Source organism: Mercenaria mercenaria, chromosome 17 (genome assembly GCF_021730395.1).
Source record: "Mercenaria mercenaria strain notata chromosome 17, MADL_Memer_1, whole genome shotgun sequence".
Taxonomy (NCBI): Eukaryota; Metazoa; Mollusca; class Bivalvia; order Venerida; family Veneridae; genus Mercenaria; species Mercenaria mercenaria.
Window position 1 is genome coordinate 10,687,314 of NC_069377.1, and position 25,286 is coordinate 10,712,599.

A 25,286-nucleotide genomic window follows, 5' to 3' on the forward strand; every position below is an offset into this window, starting at 1 on the left:
GGAGTCGAACACAAAATTGTTCTCTATAAACTACCAAAGGACCATAACTGTGGTAGAAATAGTAACAGCAAAAGTTCCTTCCTTTATAGTCATCTGTGAAAGTTTGAAGCAAATGTGGCTAATATTGTGGGAGAAGTTGGGACACACAAGATTTCCGAACGTATGGACAGCAGCAATGCTATATGCCCCACACATAAATGAAGGGGCATAAAAATGTATTATCCTTGATGAAACCTTGGACAAGTATTCTTGAACGAAATGAAAACCAATGCATAAATTTTATATCTGGTTCTTTATTTGCATATATTAACAATAGAAGAGTACAGATTCATATTGATGGTACAACTTACATGACAAGATTTTTTTTGCACCAGTTTTCTAAAAACAAGACGGTAATCATTAACATATAAAAAAAAGTACTTGAAAATTGGCGAAATATCAACTTTGGCATTCACGTGAAACAGACTTGCACAAGCTGATTTATCCAAATAGAAGAGAATAATTTTAAAAAATCATCTAGAAACAGAAAACCCTACTGTTTTCTATAATTATCAATAAAACTGATTAAATGAGTGAAATAAATAAATGTTACAGAGTTTATATAAATGCATGTCTAATTATGACGAACTAACGGCCGATTATGACACATATCAAATGTATTCACCTAAAAAAATTACTTACTTGAAAAAAAATCTTTGAAAGGTTTTAAGAACATGTATTTGGATTTGAAAGGACCCTGTATATACCATATATACAGTTAAAATTGAAAACACACCCCTTTCGACTCACAAAGATGACAAAGTCTAGTTAAACATCAGACTCCCTCTTACAATTAAATATTGGCGCAAGACCAAAAATTCGAAAGAATATGTTTGGTTTTTTTGCAGTATAAAGTCTTATCTGTCTAGATACAGTCACATTTGGAATCAGTGTGCACTAAAAACGTTCACAGAGTATGAAACAGTTTATACAGAACTGTCCCTCAAAAGATTCAGTCTCTGAACATAGGTATGCTATATGACAACCTCGGCCTGACATTTCCTAGTCTTAACTTGTTGTACTTCAGAAACTTCAATCCTTTGTTTTTCTTCGGAAATTTTGCCATGCTCTAGATCCATGTAAGTTGTTGTAAGCACTGGTACTTTATAATGCTTAAAAAATGCTAAGCTAGCTTTTTTTTTTTTCTCGAAGGTAAATGTCTCTATGCTTTTAAAATAAATGTATTTATTGGCAGCATATTCCGACTCTATACAGCTTTCTGAGAAAGTATTTACCTAAACCCCTATAACTTCTGAAGAGAGACTTGTTAATTATTTCAGTCATTTTTACAGCAGTTGGTTTCTTATTTAGTGCAAGTAGTCAACAGATGTCTCTAACTGGAATGGATGGAACAACTTATTTCCAGTCAGGTGTCGTGATTATCTCCCAAGCATCCCGTCTAGGCCGATACTACTGGAAAATGGTATCAATTTAAGCAAACTATCCAGTACTGAACGCTAGCTACGATATCAGCTATGACCGAAAGTCAAACAAATATCATCAGTGTTGTAGTTTACCTGTTAACTACTGTGCCACTGATATGTTTCCATGTTAATTTCACAGATTATGATTATGATTAGTGATTTCACAGATTATTAAAAATAATTTGCAACATGAATTCATTATCTGATCAGTTCATTGTGCATGAAAGAATGGTTTAGTCTGCTTTACAATGAGTAACTTACTTGGGAAAGAAAAGAATTTGAATTCAATAATATACTGTGACACAAATACTTTGCTCAAAGAGCAACATAAATCTATTGTGTTTTGAAAATCAAGAACTGCAAAATATGTATTAATCAAGCCTGAACTATCAGTTCTTCAATTTTTAAACATACTAGAGCTATCACTAAAGGTGATTAATACCCCCTGACAACGCTCTGATGAAAGGAAGGACTGACTGATGGACCCACTGACTTTTACCTCAAGTGTCACACTGACCTGGACCTAGTAACCTGGGTTGTGCGTTCTGCATACTGGTGATGGAAACAATTGCTGCTAGTTTTGTTGTTGTTGTTTTTTTGGGAAAACCCTTATTGCAGTTTAAAAGATATGGATTGGACACAAAGGATAACTTTTCCACTTTTTACTTCCAAGTGTGAATTTGGACCTAGTGATAATCAGGGTCATGTTTGTACATTGTTGCTTTATGGTAAGTTTACTTTAATGTGGAATTATTTGAAAATCCATAAAAGAAGGAAAAGAATTACAATTGGACTGACCAATTGACTTGCTTTACTCCAATCTAGTCCCAATATACTTTTGTATCTGGGGGTTTAACCCTTATCATGCTGGACACGATTAATACTGCCTTTGCGACAAGTGTAGATCATGATCAGCCTGTACATGCATGCAGTCTGATCATGATCTGCACTGTTCGCCATTCAGTCGGTATCTTTTTTGGTATACACCCCTTTTAACAGTTAATGGTACCATCCAAACTGAAAGACGGAAAAGTTTATTATAGAAATTTAACAGGGTAAGGGTTAAAAAAAACCTCTAGCATACATCAAATTTATGAGGTATCCCTGTAAGGTAAAAACTTGTGAAGAATACGACAAAGTGAGCACAATTCCTCAAAGTTATCATACAACCCAAAGCAAACGTTTGTTCATTTCACACAATGTAAAATGATTAATGTGTAATAATTTAAACTTGAACTTCTGGGTATAATTTACAAAATGGTACATGAACGTCAGTGTTAACACTCTGAAACAACACAGATAAAAAAAACAGAAATATCTTATATATCATGAAATTTACACACATAAAGTCCTTACTTTCCTTCTTTATTTACTGCAGTTTCTATATTTTCGACAAAATACAGTGATTACCAAAAACATCTTTTATCTGAAATGTGTATTAAATTTTCACCAATTATTTGGAACAGCAATAAGTCCTCTAATTGGATCAACAAAGAGTAGGTGCAACACAGAGAACTGACAAATATGCCTATTATTTATATTATTAAACAGTGTATGAGATTTCTTTGATGTCCGATGCCTCCATATGAGCCGTGCCATGAGAAAACCAACATAGTAGGTTTGGGACCAGCATGGATCCAGACCAGCCTGCGCATCCGCGCAGTCTGGTCAGGATCCATGCTGTTCGCTAACAGTTTCTCTAATTGCAATAGACTTTGAAAGCGAACAGCATGGATCCTGACCAGACTGCGCGGATGCGCAGGCTGGTCTGGATCCATGCTGGTCGCAAACCCACTATGTTGGTTTTCTCATGGCGCGGCTCATATATCAAAACTTATGTAATACAACAATAACAGCTACAAAAAGGACTACAATTCATTAAATACCCTTAAAAAGTTCAGAAAATATACAAACACTTTTCAAGTTCAACAAAACGTAAAAATACACCAAAAATTTGCACTTATATTCAAGCAGAATTTTTAAATCTATGCTAAATACTAGTATTTACGAAAAATATCAATAAGAAAGAAATTTACACCAAGGCAACAATTATTTAAACACATAATAAAAGAAATATCCTGCGAATTTACAGATAGTCTTGAAATACCATTTTCAGGACTGAAAATATCAATGTCCCTTCCCTTTTACATAAAAACTAAAAGTTTAGGACCTAAAACAAACACTTTGATGGTTAACATGAATACAATTGGACTACAATTCTCAAGTTTTCTTTGTGACACCTTACTGACCTAAATAACTCATTGTTGCTTCATTTTAGAAAGGTGTTTAATCACCTCAATGGCACTTCCACCACACATGAATAAAGCATGTTAAAGAAAGTTAACTTATCTCTGAAAATAAGAAAACAATGAACATCCTGATGAAGTTTTCAGATACTTCTTGCCTGTTTAAAAAAAATATGAACATGATCAGTCTTAGAAAAAATATATCCTAGTCATACTGATGCTTATGTAGTGAGTAATTTAGAAATGCACTGAACAATGCATGACAAATCATAAAATTATTTTTGTTAATACATAGTTGTTTTTGTTAACACATAGTTGTTTTTGTTAACAGTTCCTTTTTTTCAAAATAAAATAAATATACTACTACAATCATGCCCCATATACTACTGAATGAAGCAAGTAAGTATCTGAAGCAAGCAAGTGCCTATCTATTGCATATACTAGATGTGCCATTTTTATATCCCTTAACAGGTACATAGTTAAGTATGTGTATGACTATGGTACTGTTTCTTTATCCCCTTTAGGAGCATAATAATACATAAGCAAGCAGTGAAATGAAAAGCCATTCACACAAGCAATATAAATAAGAATAACACAGACATGAAGTGTATTGATTCGACTGACCATTAGTGGATTCTTACTAAAATAAAGAATTCATAAGAATATTTCTTCTCACCTCTGGAGAAAATGATCAATTTACAATTAAAATTTCATCTTTATACTTTCTACAATATTCTCAACAAAAAAGTCATATTATTTTTTAATAACACACCCTTTGGCTGATGTCAAGGTATTTGTAAGGACCACAAAGTGCTACCTTATTTGAGTTCCTATCTTACATACCTAATTGAACTGAAATCATATATATAATTATAGATTTTCTAATTAATTTTAACATTACAAAAGGTTTAACACTTATAACATCTTTGTTGCGTTTAAATTACTTAATGCAAGTTTCTTGAGTACACTGTTTCTAAATCAATTCTCTATCATATCTATAAATAGTAAACTACAAAATGATAACTGGTTTTCATTGCAAAAATTAACTGCTCGTGCAATTGTTTCCTCTTAAATAGATTTACACGGTCGATGAAATAAGTCATAGCGCAAACGACAACAAGAAATAAGTCATAGACCAAACATATTTCACATATCACAATAATTCATAGTTACTATTTCCCTTGAATGTCACCCGTTAACTTTAATGAAACAGCAGCACTATTTCAAATATGACTGGTAAGTGTAACCAGATTTTACAATTTATACTGGTAGCTAAAAGTCCTCTAAAATGTTATTATTTTTAATTTGGAACTAAAAAATGGTGACTTTCTAGCTTTAACTGTGGAGGATGACCTGAGGTGATACCTCTTACATTATTTCAAACCAATAGAGTTAAAGTGCGAGTGAATTTAAGTCTGACCTACACCACTCGGCCAAAGAGGCCCATCTATGAAATACAAGCTGATTTAAGGGGAAGTCCACTCTAGTCTTAAATGTATTTCACATTGTTTAACAAAAACCTTATATTTCAGTAGTTATAATGGGGTTACACCAATACAATGTTCAAATTCAATTACAATTTGAAAACTTGTGAATAACATGACCGATTAAAAACTTACGATAATAAATGATAGTTTATGTGACATGAGCAGTATATTTAATCGTTGAATGAAAATGGTTTGAATGTTTTGTTATTTCACTGCAAACTAAATTAAACTGGTAAAAAAAAAACCGAGAGAAAAACAAGCATTTTGAAGTATTTAACAGGTTCTTCAACAAAAACAGACATTAACGAACACATGCATACAATAAATGCATCATTGGTTTACAGTAAATACATAAAAATTAAATAAAATGATTCTTTTAATATACACATATAACAATTATACCAACATATATATATATACATTCAAAATCCAACATTCAAATATTTTTCAACTATCAATATTAAAGACATTTACTACAAAAGAACTTCAAAAAGAAATGAAACGTGCCATGAGAAAACCAACATAGTGGCTTTGTGACCAGCATGGATCCAGTCCAGCCTGCGCATCCGCGCAGTCTGGTCAGGATCCATGCTGCTCGCTAACGGCCTCTCAAATGCATTAAGCTTTGAAGGCAAACAGCATGGATCCTGACCAGACTGCCCGGATGTGCAGGTTGGACTGGATCCATGCTGGTCGCAAAGCCACTATGTTGGTTTTCTCATGGCATGGCTCAAATGAAAATTATCAGTATATTTTGAGTTTTGCAATCAACTCTAGACAATTCTAAACACTGCTCTAAAACTGCCTAATCCAATTGCTTGATTTATTAATGTAAATCCATACTGAGTGCAGAACATCAAAAATTTCTTTCAAGTTAATAATATTTGTGATCCATTTATAAGCCATATAAAACACAAAGTGTGATTACAACTTGATGTATGTATAATGCTTAAAAAAACCATTTCAGACAGACTAAAGTACACTTTAGAAACTTTTCTGTACTTGCAATAAAAAGTTAGAACTTTTACAGACAAATGTCTTAAATATATGTAGTGTATAATAATGCAAGCAACCACGTCTCTTTCTCTCTTAACCTTACAAATCAAAGGCATGATGTAACATTTGGAGAGCACTTCAGAAGAGAAACAATTCACACTCATCTCCCCCATTTTCTCACTCAACAAGCATATAGACCCATTTAGCTTTTTGCCATTTTTATTAAGACTTAACTTACTAAATTTAGATCTTTTATCTAAAAGCATTAACATGCATGAATATATATCATGTATACTGTTCCCAAATCCAACTAATGCAACCTTATATATGTAATAAAATCAAATTTCAAAACCAGTCTGACAATATTTCTTACAAATTACTACTGTTTTTGAGTTCGATATCTAAGAAAGAAAGAAAGAATATGTCTAAAGCACTAAAGCAAGCTTGCCCAATTTAATAAAAGCAGGGTGCCTGCTTAATAATAAAACATTACTGTAATTAGCTTTATTTTTTTGTTGCATTTAAAATAATAAATTAATCCTCATCCCACACTTACATCTACCATATCGTACTGACCAAATTTATTTGTCAAGAAAAACATTATTTACAACTGAACAATTTCTTTTTTAAACTGAATGTACAATCCTAACCCCTGAATTCCACCTAGACTTTATAAAAAGTGATAAAATCTTCATACAGGTCTTAGATGATGTATGGACAACATATATCCAAAGGAAGAAAATTTACGTCCAGAAATGTAACTCTCTATAAAAAGCATTCTGTTACATACGGACAGAGAGATATGATAACCGAAGAGAGCTCTTAAATCTTCATTTTAAAGACATAATTATGTTTCACGAGTTGGTTTAGATATATCGCTGCCAATACTTAAGGGCAAGAAACGAATATCTATATTAAAGGCCAAGCACTTATATTTCCCATGTAAAAAGTCAACGCGAATGCCATAAAAAAAGGGCAAAAATTTGAAGCATATTGCTGCATATACGTCTTTATTTTTTAACCATGAAATTGTACATGAAATTTGAATACTAATAAATTCAATTCAAATAGAATGTTTTTTTATCAAGCTGCTCTAATGAAATACATACAAATTTACTTACAAGCAAGATCTTACACCCGAAAAAAACGCAGAAGGCAAAATATCAAACATTGTGATCGTCTTCAAGTACAGAATAATATCACAGAAAGGCTGTGAAAAGAACCTATTCTAGAAATTATGCTAAACTATTGTATTTAGCTTATAATTTCTTAGCAGATACAGCAAATCTGCATCTGTCCAAATATTTAAAACTTACACTCAAACATACCTAACTTGGAATGCTTGTATATTGAGCCGCGCCATGAGAAAACCAACATAATGGCTTTGCGACCAGCATAGATCCAGACCAGCCTGTGCGATCAGGATCCATGCTGTTCGCTAGCTGTTTCTCTAATTGCAATAGGCTTTAAAAGCGAACAGCATGGATCCTGACCAGTCTGGATCCATGCTGGTCACATAGCCACTATGTTGGTTTTCTCATGGCATGGCTCATATTTCTATTTTCAGTGTTTGTGACATTAAAACACTTTATCAAACATTTTACTTTTTTTCCCAAAGAGTCTGTGACCAAAACTGTGCTCTGAATCCTCCACTTCAAATCTTGAAACGGTACAGCTCACCAGATACTTCTGTAAAAGTTAGCTCCTTCACAAAGCCTTCATGAATATAATGTAATGTAGCCATATCTATCTAGAAAGCGCCTTCTGAATTTATGTGATAAATGCATACATCACCATGGCAGAAAAAGCTCAGACTGCGACACGGTCACAGACTTTATCTCCAAGTATCACACGTAAAATGCCCCTTCAAAATTGATTAGATATGTTGCATTCTACTGTAAGTATTCTATTCTTTGAAGCTCTGTAAAAAAAAACATTCAAACATCCTTGTTCCTTTCTCGCTGTCTAGAATGTATAAAAGTTTACTGTATATATACACTATATCCTATTTACACATCGTGTATGATCAAGATTTACAGTTTGACGTTAACCAGGTTAATCCTTCGTAAAGTCCGTCTCCTGTAGTCGCACACGCTGGCTGAACGTACCAATTTCTATCTCGTATACGTGTTAATCCTAGTTTCTCCTGAATTTCGTGGGGTTTCATGGCTGTAAATAGAAGCAAATTTTCACTGAATACAACAATCTGTTGAAGCCATTTTCATGCTTCACAATGTCTCTATTCCAAATCCCTCAAGATTTTCTTCTGATGAAGGTATTCTAAATACCGAAACAGGTAGTTATATTGAGTAACAGTCAAACTTTTCTGGTGTTCGTACGTGTTGTTCTCCCCTCCCACCCTTTTCCTCGAGATTTTCTTCTTGATCAATTGCAAAACAAAATTACGTTTTTTTCTTTTTGCATCAGTAAGTTCTCCTTGACAGGTAATTTTAAAAGACACATCAAAATGTTTGTATGTGTACCAGTATCTCCAAATTTATAGTTTTCTGTTAGGCAGTTCTAATTGTGGAAGTTTACTACTTCAATGTGTTATAACTTAATAAATAAAATAATGTGAACTGGCTTTAAATTATACGCTAACAACCAAAACAGCTACAGTATTTTGTTCAAAGGATTAAATATATGGGAATTTCAGCTGTTCTTTAACATTAGTACCAAATTAATGCTGACTTGGAGAACATAAGCTGCACCAAACAATCTAACTTGCAACCCATCAGTTCAAAGACTTGAACATTACCTGCCAAGCAGGTTCTAGCAGAAATCCAGATAATCAGAATTAAATTCAGTACATGTAAATAAGCATAAGACGGACAGAGACTTCAGTTCAAACTTACCATCTGGTAAATCTTGTTTATTAGCGAACACAAGTACTAATGATTCTCTCATTTCTCTATCATTGATTATTCTATGTAATTCTTGTCGCGCTTCATCGATTCTGTCCCGATCTGCACAATCTACAACAAATATAAGTCCCTGTGTTCCGGTATAGTAGTGACGCCACAATGGCCTAATCTTGTCTTGCCCTCCAACATCCTATAGTTAGAAAAGATTTACATTAAATAAAGATTCGTTTTTGTTTAAAGAGTTCAACAAATACATGGTATTTGAATGCTCAGGCATGCACAAATGTTTACTTATTGACATATATTTACACTGAACAAACTTGGAATAAGGAGTATAAGGTATATACAATTTTATATCAATGCACATGTAATGCCTTTAGAAATGAGTATCGGTAGTTACAAAACAGATACTGCAAGCAATGTCTTCTCATTCCAATTCAGTTAACTAACATCATATGCAAGAAACTACGCTGATCACAAACATCAAATATAATGCGAGTAGAAAATTTTACAATACATGCTTAATAGGTTTGTTTTACTGCTGGCAGTTAAATTTAGAACAGGGCTATGGTTATAAGACTGAGTTTTGAGACCAGTCTCAGAATGCTGTCTTGCCATTGGTCAATTTCAAGAATGAGCTAGGACCAGCCAATCAGAAGCTGCAGTTCACAGACTGGTCTACAAACTAATTTGTGTAAACTCAGATCCAAGGTCTGAAGCAGCCTAATAAAGAGATAGGATCCAAACAATGGCATGGTTCAAACACACCATGTTTAGTCAACTTTAAACACAGATACATGTACCATCCAAAAATGACAAGTGTTGCATTCCACATAACTTATAAACGATAATTATCAGTTTTCCTTGAAAATTTTCTTTCATTTTATACTAGTAATCAGATTTTAAACCTTAGTGATAAAAACATGCCTGCGTCATTACTCTTACCAAACAGGAAGTACTTACATATAACACATATCTCGTTTGACTACTTTCATTTCCGGCCTCTCAATTACCCCAAGTGAAGTGTAAAGAAATAATTGTATCAAAGATATGTATCATTTAGAAAATGTACATGTGAACATGCTTCTTTCTCTGCTTTTACAATTAAAAAAAAAAAAATGCTAATAGCTCCAAGAACAATTTTATGTAGAGGCACCTGGATAGAACCACCCAGTTTTTGCAAAACTTTCAGGCAATGTCCCCGCAATTTACAATGGTTGAACACAGTGACATAGCATCAAAGTTCATGTGAAGATATAACCAGTCGATAACATATTTGCTTCAAGCCACATAGACACAATTTAGCTTTACTGGTGGAGGAAGACTCCAGTGCCCTGTGTGCATGAGGGCTACTTGTTTGAACAACTCATGAATAATCTCATTAGCTAACTGCCTCAATAAAATAATTCTACCATACCTTGAAGGATTTTAAAACCAGCAATGAGGGAGCATCGAATTCAGTGAACTCAACCACTCAGCCACTAACTGCCACTGCCAAAACTGAAGTTCTTTGATGTATCAATATGTACAATTTGTAAACACAGCAAGCAAATGATATATAAACAGTGTTTTTAACTTACCCATACACTGAATTTTACATTTTTATAGCTGACAGTTTCTACGTTGAATCCTACAGTAGGTATAGTGGTTACAGACTGGCCGAGCTTCAATTTGTACAATATAGCTGAATGTATGTTAAGGTGCATTTTAGTCTTAGTAAATATCAGAGTGCAAAATTTATAACACAAATTTAAAGTATATTGGTCATTACACTGTGAAACACGCTGTACAAATGGTCATATATAATGAACTTTAAGAAGGCTCAATAGAAACTGCTTTAACTCATGAAAGACACTACTTTTTCTAACTTTTTTCAATGTTAGCTGGACAGATGGTTGGATGGACAAAGAATGGACAGATAGATTGTTAAACAAACATGAGGATATTTTTTTATCAATTTCTTATGTAAATGGTTTATAATATTTATATCCCTCTTTGCCATTTGTTTATGTCACATTTCTTCAATTATGTAATATGTGACAAACCTTTTTACACCTTATTTGGTAATGTTACATTCACTGATGTAATTATCATTATCAATATTAAACATGCCCCAAAACATAAATTTTCAAGTTAATTGATATACATTTTTGCATATAACTGATTTGGTAGTAATGACCTCAAAAAGATCTAATCCATTACCAACCTAAATTACATCACTGAATTCTCAATTAGTGAGTAGACCAGCATTTATAAATTTAATCTCATGTAAGAGTTTGGGAAATATCATTTATAGCTACAGATTATTTACGAAAATCATAACGTGTCAGTTTTGCAGACCAATGTAAAAATGTGTACTTTAAACCAAAAGCCTTAAATCTACTTTTCAAAGCCTGATACAGATGAACCTGCCTCAGTGACCACCTCTGTTAAGAAGTCACTTGCCTTAAGCAGTCAGTAAGCTAACTTCCCAAACTGAATATGTTTTAATTTCAACTTTTAAGTAGTTGCCTGTCTAAAGCAGCCAGATTGTGTTGCTTCCTTATCATGTTGGACACGACTGACTCTGCCTTTGCGACCGGTGTAGATCATGATCAGCCTGCACATCCATGCAGTCTGATCATGATCTGCACTGTTCGCCATTCAGTCAGTATCTTTTTGGTAAGCACCCCTTTTAACAGGTACAATTTCATTTTAGAAATTGAGCAGGGTAAGGGTTAATACAATTTGACTGTATATCTTTATTCCAACAGACTTATATGGGGATATTCTGGCAATAAAAAGACTAAAATTGCCTAATTTCTTATAAAGAAAATATAAGCATTTTATCTACAATCAGTGTCAAAACAAACACCGTGTTCTTCTATATCAAATAATAACCAAGTTTTAATTAATCTTCTCAACAGACACATTACCCTACGTCATTTGTACTTGTTTGATGGTTAGGAAAGCACCCAAATTCATCCGTAACTGTAACAGTAAATCATTGTAACTTTAAACTGTGGTCGCTATGACATCTGTGTATCACCTAATTCCTGTTACTAATTGGCGATTTCTCCATATATATACCGGACATTTGTCAAGATTATTGACTATATACGTCAAATATAGTGATATTCAGGACACCTTCGAATCTTAACCCTGGGAAATAGATGCATACTAATTACTGTCTTGTTACAACATGACATGTTTGACACTTGTCGACATATTGAATCAATGACCAACAATTACATTCTTACTCCACCCAAATTGTTTTTTTACCCCCCTGAAGAAGATTTAGAAATACACTGTACCAATAAAAGGATAAAATTGGAGAAACACAACATTTTTTAACTAAACATCAGACTGTTTCTCAGAAAAAAAAAGATGTATGAGTCAGTCATACATGTATTAGTCATGCCAAGATCAAAACTTTCTTTCCTGTTTTTTACAACTTTTTTAAACCACAAAAACAAATTTTAGAATTAAATACCTTTATGATTCTCATTACAGTATGAAACAGATCTCCAATAATCTAATACTGCATAGAGTTTTAATGTGGAAATTTAATAGTATTAAAGTTTCTGGTTTAAAAAATTACAAAAGCATAATTAACATTTAAACAGCTTTGAATATTACAATGAATATTCATAACTTATGAAGTTTCAAACTTTTTTGTATAAACGTCTTTGTAAGGGACTGACAAGTGCACCCCCACCCCCCACTCCCCCCTCAGAATCAGGCATGTGCATGGCCTTTCAAAACTGGAAAGTGGCCCCAGTTTAAGTTTTTAGCAATTTTATTATGCATCATTTCCAATTGGGAGTTTTGGCAAAAAAAGTTCTCTTTGATGAAAATGTTACATTTCACCATAAAAAGGTTCAGCAATTACTAAACAGAGCATAGTACCTTCTGTTTCAATTTCAAGACAGAAATCACCTAATTTCTACCTCTGTTCAAGAAAGTATAAAAGCCTGTAGTGGGATGCTTTTAGCAGGAAAGAAAATAACATTTATGTTATATTGCAAATACATACTTTCGGACACAATAAGTTATTTCATCCCTTCTATATATTTTCCTGAATCGTTTCAGGTTACACTGTGAGATAACACCATGAAGCAAATAATCACTGGGTATCAATATTTATAATGGACCAATACATACAATACATTCCAGCATGACTATGAATAAATAATGCACATTTTAAACAGAGAAAACAGTGACCCCGTTATCTCATCAGATAGTGTAATCAAACTGATTGTCAATTAGCCCAGAGCTATGGTAGTGCTTAAAATCATTCTCAATGGTAACTTTAGCATACTAAATAGCTAGAAATTTTAGCCTAGAATGTCTATCGTAAGGTCTGATAATGCTGACAAAACTTGTCTCAATCATACTCAGGGCCTCCACTGGGCCACCAGAATGTCTATTGCAGGGCCAATGCTGACAAAACTTGTGTCAATCATACTCTGGGCCTCCACTGGGCCTTCAGAAAGTTGTAGCCACATTTTGAGAGAAACTGCCAATATCAAGCTGAATTGCTGAAATTTGGCCACATTTTAATAAAATTCTTGTAGCCATTTTAAAAAATCTGTAGCCAGTTTTTTGAATTTGTAGCATTTGGCTACATTGGCGACTGACAGGAGACCCCCCCGATACTGGCATAGCACCTGCAGTCAACAGGCAACCAAGGGTCTTCAGAGTAGAATCCCTTCAGAGTGTCCTGTTCTGAAAGTTAATTTGACAACAACTCTACTCGTCATTCGTTCTACAATTTTTTTTTGTTATATGTCAGAGATGAAGATATCCACCCACTTACAGACAAGTATTAAATACTGGTACGCTATTATCTTTCTGAAACAAGTTGCTAAAAATCCAGCTTCAACCCACAACCCCATTGTCAACTTTTCTCTGTGCAAGAACTTTCTACCACCAACTTGTCTTTACAACCTTTGATTTTCCACAGCATGAAATATTACACAATACAGTACTTTAACACTGGGAATAACTATGAAAAGCCTATGTTCATGCTATGCAACAATTACATGTCGCAAAATATTCCCTTTACCACTGTCTGAATCATTTCATCTAATTATCAGCATTGATTTTGAATGCACACAGGACAAGAATCTTCAGACAGTGTAATACTGTGTATACAGCAGATAAAAAGGATACTGGTTTTTCCTGCGGCATCGAGTCCCAGCATGAGAATTCTCATCTCCTTGTTCCCAAATATCTTTGACAGCAGCTTCCCCATCCTCACAGTTCAAACTACAGCAGTTTATTCTGTAAGAGAAAAAAAATGGGGGTTTTAAGAAATAAAAGAACCTGGCAGTGATAAACAATGCCTAGATGGGCACATAAAAAGTATAGTTCCGCTACAGAATAGTTTCGGATTTTAGCAATATCTATCTCTTGATAAAACTGGTAGCCATTATGCATGTCAAAAATCTAAATATCTAATACAAAATAAAAATACTAGCAATGGTATAAAAGAAGGATGCTAGTTATAATCCTCCACACATGTAAAGATTACATAATTTAGGAACAATGCAAGGAAAGATTTTTATCTGTACCGTAAACGTAATTTTACAGCAATGTGAGAAATTCTTGTCTAATCTACAGCAGATTTTATGTTCGAAATGACAATCAAAACAGCAGCCAGGGGAGGTAATCTGTGCCATGTGAAAAACATCTATATTCTATTAGAGATTTCAATTAACTGAATGTTATTCTTCAGATTTTAAACGGATAACAGTATTTGACAAAATTAAGTTTATCTATAACTCATCTACCATATTTGCTTAGATTATACCCCTAAATTGAACGAGTCGGTACACAGGCTTAAATGTCCATGAAAATAAGAATGTTCTACATCACTGGTTAAAGGAGTAAATTGCTCATGATGTTGACAATTGAGTAAATGATATTTAAGCCATGAATTATTCCTTAAGTTCATCCAGGAAATATGTGTTTCAGGACTTTGAAAAAAGGGGGTTCTTAAAAATGACATGAAAAAGTAAAATTCTTCGATGACAACAAAATGTCATCTGACAGAAACAAAATTATGCAAGTAAAAAAATTTTTTTTGCTTCCTATCTTCACTTTGTAGTCTGTCTCTTGCAACAAAACCTAATTCTTCACTGCCACATGAGACAAGACTGGATTACTAAAATGCAAGTCAAATTTGGCTTTACTTAATATGAGCCATGCCATGAGAAAACCAACATAGTGGCTTTGCGACCAGCATGGATCCAGACCATGCTGTTCACTCTGAAAGCCTACTGGAATAACAGAAACTGTTAACTAGCGAACAGCATGGATCCTGACCAGACTGCGCAGATGCGCAGGCTGGTCTGGATCCATGCTGGTCGCAAAGCCACTATGTTGGTTTTCTCATGGCACGGCTCATATGTTTGACTCTAGAATGGCAAAATAAATTAATTGTTTGATCATCATCCCCTATTTTTTATGCTGCCTTGTGCCCGTATTCATCAATGTTCTAAGTCTGAAATTTAGTCTGAAATTTGAAATCTCTAAAAATACAAATCGCCATAACTTCCCTTGTAACAAATCTACATTGCTGACCTTTACACAGCTAAGACTTAGCTTCTTGTTGTATCATATGCCATATTTATGCCATGTTTCATCAAAATCTGTACAAGATTTATGAATATAGGGCAAAAGGTATTTTTAGCATTTCGAAGTTCTATGTTTCCAACTTCCATTATCATGAATGCTGACCTAGACACTTTTTTATTTTCTAAAAAAATATTTTTTTTGTCTGCATTAAAAACGGTGTTGAACTATCAGGCTGATTTCTCCATGTTTTTATTAGCTTGCTGGTACATGGTAAACTGTCCCTGACTCATTTCACATGTGACCTAGATCTCACTCTATGAACATGTACAATACATATCAGCTCATGACAATGGACAAGTGTGTGAAGTTTCAATCCATTCCCATTAGTGGGTACTGAGATACCAGCTTACATACAAAAACTTAACCTGGGTTTATACAGATCTTGGATACCAGAATTCCATGAATTTTCCACGATATTGCTCAGTTTTCCATTTGGTTTGGCACATTGTTCTTGAGTGGGCGGGGGAATACACATATCCGACTGGACAGTTTCCTCACTATTTGTTTCCACTGGTTTGAAAAAAGATTTTAACAGGTAACATGTTTATGTTGCTTTTTAATCCCCCGCCGTGGAGGAGGGATTATAGGAATGGTCTGCGTCCGTCCTTCTGTCCATAACAAAATCGTGTCCAGTCCATATCTCCTAAACCCCTTGAAGGATTTTCATGAAACTTGGGTCAAATGATCACCTCATCAAGACGATGAGCAGAACCCATGAGTCAGCCTTGTTGGTTCAAGGTCAAGGTCACAACTCAAGGTCAAAGGTTTGAGCCTGCCATTTTGTGTCCGCACTATATCTCCTAAACCCCTTGAAGGAATTTTATAAAACTTGGGTCAAATGATCACCTCATCAAGACGATGTGCAGAACCCATGAGTCAGCCATGCCGGCTCAAGGTCAAGGTCACAACTCAAGGTCAAAGGTTAGAGCCTTCCATTTTGTGTCCGCTCTATATCTCTTAAACCCCTTGAAGGAATTTTATAAAACTTGGGTCAAATGATCACCTCATCAAGACGATGTGCAGAACCCATGAGTCAGTCATGCCGGCTCAAGGTCAAGGTCACAACTTAGGGTCAAAGGTTTGAGCCTTCCATTTTGTGTCCGCTCTTTATCTCCTAAACCTCTTGAAGGATTTTCATCAAACTTGGGTCAAACGATCACCTCATCAAGGCGATGTGCAGAACTTATGAGTCAGCCATGTCGGCTCAAGGTCAAGGTCACAACTGAAGGTCAAAGGTTTGAGCCTTCCATTTCGTGTCCGCTCTATATCTCCTAAACCCCTTGAAGGAATTTTATAAAGATTACCTCATCAGAACAATGTGCAGAAATTATGAGTCAAACATGCCAGCTCAAGGTCACAACTAAGGGTCGAAGGTTTGAGCCTTCCGTCTGGTGTCCACTCTGTATCTCCTTAACCCCTTGAAGGATTTTCATCAAACTTGGGTCAAATGATCACCTCATCAAGAACTCATGAGTCAGCCATGTCAACTCAAGGTCAAGGTCACAACTGAAGGTCAAAGGTTTCAGCTCTGTATCTCCTAAACCCCTTGAAGGATTTTCATGAAACTTTGGTTAAATGATCACCTCATCAAGACGTTGTTCAGAATTCATGAGTCAGCCATATCAGTTCAAGGTCAAGGTCACAGCTAAAATAAAAGGTTTACCCTTTCACTATCCATAGCAGTGGCGGGGGATTTAGCTGTCTTTCAGACTGCCTTGTTTATGTAGTGCAATGCTTCCTGTAGACATGTTTTCCATCCTTCATGTGCAATTTAATAGCACCTTCACCAATATTTGACAGATCAGTAAGTCTGTCACACACAGTGCACAACAGCTTTTGGTTATTGGACTTAATGGCTTCAACAAGTGTTTGTAAAATTGTAGATGTATTGTTCATTTGTGTCCCACTTTTCTAATTTTTTTTTATCTTTTTACACATCGAAAGGCACATAAAAAAACAGAATCGGTGCAGTAGTAAACTTTTAATGTTCGTTTCGTACCCAAACAGATTCGCACTCGATATTGAATAGAACAGTTCTCTAACAGAATTGTTCGTAGCGATGTAATTTCACTATTAGGCATTTAAATTTGGATTTTAAGATTAAATTCCAATAGATTTAATCATTTTTAAGCACTTACAGACTAATTCCAGAATACTTCCAACTTTCCATGACAATTTTTTAATATTCTATGATTTTTCCATGTTGAAATCCAAATAATAAAGATTCCATGATTTTTCCAGACAATACTCGTTTTCCATGACTTTTCCAGATCTGTGCGAACCCTGTTAACCAAAACCTGCTAAGTTGAAAAGGGGGCATAATTTTGTAAAAATGCAAACTAGAGTTATGGAACCTGTGCACAGCACGTCAGATCATCATAGTGAACAAGTGTGTGAAAACTGTCATGTTTCAATCCATTCCCATTAGAGGGTACTGAGATATCAACTTACATACGAAAACTAAACCAAAAATTCAAAAAATCATCATAATTTTGTAAAAAAAAAAATAATAATAAAGTTATGGAACATGTGCAATTGAAGTCAGTTTATCACAGTGAACAAGTGTGTAAAGTTTCAATCCATTCCCACAAGTGGTTACTGAGATACCTGCTTAGTGCTTACATACAAGAACTTAACCAATCTGGGACACCGGCGCAGAATCTGACACAAGGGAGAGTCCAGTGTAGCTCTACCTATTCTGTGAACAGTCAAGCTAAAAAATCTTGCAAAATTCTTCAATGCATCGGTAGAACTTAAGAAATGTGTTTTGATGTTACTATCCAAGTTTACACCCTGTAAAAATACCTAACCCTTTCAGTGGACAAATTTTTTTCAGGGCCATACAGGACTAGTGACTTACATTTTGTTACTTATCATGCAACTAAGTTCACTATTCCTGCAATTTTCTGGTCTAAAAATAAACCCTGGGAGAGAAAATACCAAGGTCCATACTGGGGCTCGAACCCCAGACCTCGTGATCGGTAGCAAACACTCTAACCACATCGCTAAAGGGTTAACCCAACAGCAAGAATGTTGGAAGTATAAACCAACTATCACTACACTTCTCCCCTTTACTTTTCGGAGCTCACTAGCTCTCCATAATGACCATCCATGCTCACCGCATGAGTCCGTCAAACATCCTTGTCACCATTAAAATATACCCTGGGACAGAAAATACCAAGGTCCTTACTGGGGCTCAAACCCCAGACCTCTAACCATGTTGCTAAAGGGTTAACCCAACAACAAGGCTGTTGGAAGTGGCCTATAAACCTACTATCGCTACACTTCTTTTACTTTTCAGAGCTAACTCAATGTGAGACATTAACTTTTTAGCATCGTAGCCAATGGGGCTACGGACTTCCAATTTTCTGTAGCCCGACAGAATTTTTCATAGCCCCAAAAAATTTTCGCACAATAATGAATAAGACTTTCATTCCAATAATGTTTTATTAAATTTCTTTTAATATACTGTTGGTTGGTCTATATTGATATATTTCATATTATTTGGAATATTGTACGAGTTTTTCAGAACTGTTTTTCGAAATCTGAAACAGTGTTCACAAAATTGTGCAGAAAGTGAAAGACACAGAGTCATGAAATGAGATCAAAACAGCTTTGTAGACTAGAAATAGCTTGGCAAAATATATAATGGATTTGATTTTTTTTATACAGTAGACTGACTTGGGTCTTGCTACGCTCAATTTTTTGGGAGAAGTCACTTCTCCCTCAAGATGATTTAGGGAGAAGTGGGTAGACTTCAGAGAGAACTGGGAAGACTCCATCGATTTTTTATATTTCTACCTCAACACTGTGAAGTGATTCGATGACCATTCATTTTCTTAGTTACATCATTTTCCATACAGTGACTATTGTTTCATTACAAAATTCTGAAAAAAGTTGTTTTCAGTTCAAGACGGTGCTGTATCTAACCCGCCGATTTTTTGGTGTCATACCGCGTAAAATATAAATGCAGGATGAAAGGGGTTTATTATTAATACAGAGTCACAACTTTTGTGTACATGCAGTCTCTCATTCGAATAAAACTGAAAGTAAACCGTGTCATTAACATCGAAATACATATTCAAATCAATTCATCCATCAATGTCTGTTTTACGAAATTATTACTTTACATGTTGTTCTTTTACCATGGATACTAAATAATTGTGTCTATAATTCCAATTAATCGCATGGTTAATCAACAATTTCTTTAGGAAACGACTAGCACACACTGACAATTAAAAGTGTCAAAGACGTAACCGAGACGCTGATTGGCCGATTACAAATGCCTCTGGTGAAACGGATAATCTGATTCGCTTTCACACTTCTCACGAAAATCTCACAAATACCTGAAATAGGCAGAGCTTAAATTATGCTATCAGCGTGTGTGTGTGTGTGTATTGAACACACATTATGACATGGTGCAAATTGTCAAAAGATTAGCGAGTGCTGATGGACTATTTTGCTCCGTCGCGAGACCACATTTGCAATGATTTTTTTGGTAAATTTATTCCTCAGAATTTTTCATAACCCAACGGGTTACCGTTAATGTCGCACACTGCTAACTAGCTCTCCAGATTGACCCTCTATGATCACAGCACGAGTTCGTCAAACATCCTCGTCGTCATTAAGATCGGATCATCTTTATTTAACGTCGGTTTTACACTAGCTAATATAAGCTATTTTCTGACAAAACAAGACTAAACTTTAACTATGACCTCAACTCAGCTAACATACAAACAATCTATATAGACAGACCGGACCAGTAGGCAGACACTTGTTTTACTGAATTATTTTCTAGAGAATTTATTGCCCTGCAGATTTTTTTTCCATTTTATTTATAATAAACATCTTTTCTTAAGTTTAAACACATTTGTTACTGAAAACAACAGATCACTTATCTGGTTACCGTACTTAAATTGGGGCACCTTTAGGGGTATATGAAAGTGGCCGTTTTGACCAGTACGTGGACATCTGTAATTTTCTGATGGATTAAAGAAATTATGAAAAAGTCTAAGATAAGTTTGGTTGATGATCATTTTATTCATTGAGAATAACTAAAAGGAATAAATATCAGCAAAAAGGTTCAAATGGTAGATTTTGATAAGGGCTGTAATTACCATGTTTTTACTGTTTTGTCTACTTGACACTTGAAAGCTGAGAATAGTTGGTTTATGTTTATTATTCTCAAAGATGAGAAACTATTGCTAGAATAATGTGTAGAAGAGCGGAGGCCATACAATAATTTTTCAGAGTATAAGCACAGCCTAAGATAAAAAGTGTCCGCGTACTGATAGTGTCCGCGTACTGGTCCGGACTGTCTAGGATCATAAGAAAGCAATAATCATAAGCATATGATTCTAGTTAAAAGCATTAGCACATTCACAAAAATCATAGATTCGATATAAAAGGGAGGTCATTAAAGTAAACCCTGGGAGAGAAAATACCAAGGTCCCTACTACTAGGGCTCGAACCCCGAATCTCATGATTCGTAGGTGCACATTCTAACCACTCAAGATGAATTTTTTAGATACAACACATCAGCAATACAGTGCTTTAGGGTATAGCGGATAGCTAACTAATTTTTCCTGCATTCCAATTCAAAGAAATGAACTTTTGTAGTTTTTATTCAGTACATCAGACAGAAAACATTTATTCTTCTTAAAACAGTCAGCTTTTCATAGAAATTCATATGTTTTTTCTCTCCACGCCATTGTTTACATATGTGATGATTCAGGGTGTACAGGATAGCTTTGGTCATTTTTTACATTATTAGTTTAAAATCCACATCTTAACAAACTTTCCAAGATTTCTTTAATATAATTCAGAATAATAATGTATTCTCTTTTCAAAAACATTCAGCTTTTTAAATTTCTATCAAATACTTTCATTCGAATACAGGCTGACTCGGACCATGGCTGATTCGGACCAAATTTACTTGGCTTATTCGGCCCAAATTGTTTAAGTTTTCCTGAAACTAATGTCATGAGTAAATATATATTTGAGTATTAAGTTTAATGTTGATGCAAAGAAAAATTAAAGTCCTTATTTAAATGCCATAAATGATGCATTTTAGTTTGTCAAACTTCATACCTGTTTGTATGGTGTATATTTTATTCTTTACTTCAAGTTAAACCTCTATATAAGCTATAATCAACATTATTTCTGAAAATTGCTGAATCATCCAAATTTATGTCGTTATTGACTGTTAAATAAAAGTTTGTGATCTGAATCAGCCAAAATATACGGTCATTATCTACTTTTATTCAAAGTATGTGGTCCGAATCAGCCACGGTCCGAATCAGCCTGTTTCCTTTCATTCACTGACGATTTTCACATATACACCAATTTAGTCTATAGGGGATAGCTTTATTTTACATTTGATGACTTATAAAAAATAACACAACAAGCAAATATTTAAAATGTATGTCAGAATATCTGTTTGCATGCCAGTAAAAGAATGATATGAAAATTTATATAATAATTCAAGTCTAAATATAAAAGGAAGTGGCTATTCTTACGGTCCCGTAGGAATAGCCTCGCAGGCTATTCTTACGGCTCTCCCGTAAGAATAGTGAAAAGTCCACAGGTGTCTATTCCTACGGCTCTCCTGTACGATTACTGAAAAGCCCCAAGTGGTTATTCCTACGGCAGTTTTGTGTTTTTTTGTATTAAAATATCTTTTTTAAATGAATAACCGTTTTAAATGACATATAATTTTAACAGCGGCATAGTGATGTTCAAAACTTCTTAGAAAGTTAAGTTAAGCGTTCATAACTAATCCATCTTATTTCGAAATAATAATTAAAAACAATTAATAAATTGCTTGTTTTATAACCTTTCCATTCATCAAAAAATATTGATCTAATTTGTGTTTTAAGAAAGTTAAGGACATTAGAAAAACATCACTGTTTACTAAAAACATGTACGTTAAATGGCTTCTGCCCATCCGATCAGCGGACTTTTCACTATTCTTACAGGAGAGCCGTAAGAATAGCCTCCGAGGCTATTCCTACGGGACCGTAAGAATAGCCACTTCCAATATAAAATTTGTCAATATATCCTCTATACCCTAAAATTCGCTATACCCTAAAGCACTGTATGAATGCAATTTAAGTAACTGTGATGGCAGTACCAAATTTAATTGGAGTTCAAAGTACTGTGGAACAATAATTAAAGAATGTACACATCAGCTGAAGACTCACTGACAGCTGGCACAGACTCTGTGTTACCTCCCTTTATAAAAACTAAAAATGAAAAATCTCAGGCATTAGTCTGTGGTGTAGTTAAGGAGGCAGACTTTGGTTTAAAATCCAACAAGACAAGAGTAATTAAACTAATCTTGACAACCCCCACTGTTCAAACCAAACAAATGTGGGCAGACTGAATACACCCCTCGTCCAACTTTTAAAAACTGAAAAATCACCCCACCTACCTTCCCAAATAATTATTGCCTTACTCAGGCAGTCTCTGGATCTGTACAATTCAAATACACTTGTTTTCACACTTTGTTTAAATATCAGTTGAATAAATAAAAGAATATGGCCATAAAAGACAAACTACACCAGACATTTTAATAAATTACACGCTGTAAGTTTATATTCGACCATGTTATGGCGGTTCGTGACCTCGCCTATTGTTCCGCAAAAATGGCGGATAAAACTAGTTCCAATAGATACGAAATATTTGTAACATACCCAGACCAACAGACACAAAAGACAAACAAATCATTTCAAATTATTATTCTATTACTTAGAAAGTATATAATGTCAAAAGCATTTCAAATATTAACATACATATATCATGTGCGGATTGATATATTTTACGGAAGTAGTCCAGTTATTGTACAGAGCAGGCCAAAATTTCCAGACACCAATTTATTTTTCAAACATACACTGTAGCACTATGGCATGTCAAACGTTGCTAAATTATATATGTATGTTATTATTATTGTATGTTTGTTTTTGTTATTCAATGTTTTGTCATTCATATTCTAAAAGTCATTATTGTTATTCTATATTTCGTTATTCTTATTGTATCTTTGATATTGTTATTCAATGTCGTGTCATTCATATTCTAATTAAGTCTTACCATTGTTTTTCTATATGTCGTTATTCTTATTGTATGTTCGATATTCTTACGGTAAACGTCATTATTGTTATTCTATATTTCGTTATTCTTATTGTATCTTTGATATTGTTATTCAATGTCTTGTCATTCATATTCTAAGTATTACCATTATTATTGTATACTGATACGGGGAATGCGGCATTTATCTTATCTTATGCTGTCGTCCAATCGAAGCGTATGCCGTAGGTTATTCTGCTATTACTCACACACTTACACCTTACAGTTTAACTCGCCCTTTCAGTGCTGTACGTTTATTCATATATTTGATAGCTATTTTTCTATATAGTTTTTTTTTATGCAGAACATTATGGCATGTCAAACGTTGCTAAATTATATATGTATGTTATTATTATCTATATTTCGTTATTGTTATTGTATCTTTGATATTGTTATTCAATGTCGTGCCATTCATATTCTAAGTCTTACCATTGTTATTGTATATGTCGTTATTCTTATTGTATGTTCGATATTCTTATGGTAAAAGTCATTATTGTTATTCTATATTTCGTTATTCTTATTGTATCTTTGATATTGCTATTCAATGCCGTGTCATTCATATTCTAAGTATTACCATTGTTATTGTATATGTCGTTATTCTTATTGTATGTTCGATATTCTTATGGTAAAAGTCATCATTGTTGTTCTGACGATTCTATTTACAAAACGTGTCATTCTTATTCTATGTTATGTGATTGTATTTGGATAGCGTCGCTGTGCTATTTATATCGCGGGAAATCGCACATACAATATCAAGCTTACAAAAACAATAATGAATATACAACAACAATAATTTAGCAACGTTTGACATGCCATAATGTTCTGCATAAAAAACTATATAGAAAAATAGCTATCAAATATATGAATAAACGTACAACATTTAGCAAAGTGTGAAGTCGTACTCGATTTGTTCACCAAAGTTTATTCCGAGTGTTCGTGAAGGAACAAGCACATGAGAATATATATGAATATATATTTCCCAATATCTGTTTTCTTTTCAAATTTTGTAATTTAACCTTAGATAGTAGTAAATTTAAAAATAATACTGCGCTAATACATTTAGAATTAGCCCGAGACGTTGTGCTCATCCGGTACCTGACTATGAATGAAATGCGCCAATAGTGACGTATTAAAGCTGAGACCTCACCCATGGCGTAAAACAAATCGATAATGTAGGTAAGTGGGTGATTTCTTCAGGTACTACGAAGTGCTCATGACACGACATACAGTGTATTTCACAAGACAAGCACAAGAATAAATTTGCTATTCAGAAATATTTTTATTTTCGCCATTAAATCATCATTATGCTTGCGATCATGTCTGAAAGTCTGCATGAAGTACCTAGATTACGCCGATTTTAAATAGTCGTTGCTTGTGACTCTGTGGACGGACCGTCAGGGGAGGTAACTAGAGACACGGATTGGGACTAATCTTGACCCAATTAATGGTCTAGAAACTGCTATAAAAGGATTTGTATAAAAAAAA

General features: G+C 34.3%; 1 protein-coding gene across 2 annotated transcripts; it reads right to left on the reverse strand.

The window, feature by feature from the left end:
- Nucleotides 1-273: 273 nt before the first annotated feature.
- LOC123537333 (ADP-ribosylation factor 6) lies at nucleotides 274-23,312 on the reverse strand. 2 transcript variants are annotated; one of them, XM_053529008.1, is made up of 5 exons: nucleotides 23,114-23,312; nucleotides 14,211-14,321; nucleotides 10,637-10,740; nucleotides 9,048-9,246; nucleotides 274-8,361 (listed from the first exon to the last, which is right to left on the reverse strand). In XM_053529008.1, exons 2-5 carry the CDS (start codon nucleotides 14,290-14,292, stop codon nucleotides 8,219-8,221), a joined length of 528 nt encoding a protein of 175 aa, XP_053384983.1. In that variant the 5' UTR covers nucleotides 14,293-14,321; nucleotides 23,114-23,312; the 3' UTR covers nucleotides 274-8,218. The 2 variants fall into 2 exon arrangements, with proteins under 2 accessions (XP_053384983.1, XP_045176951.1); XM_045321016.2 differs by having other exon boundaries at nucleotides 23,110-23,312.
- Between the last annotated feature and the right edge of the window lie 1,974 nt (nucleotides 23,313-25,286).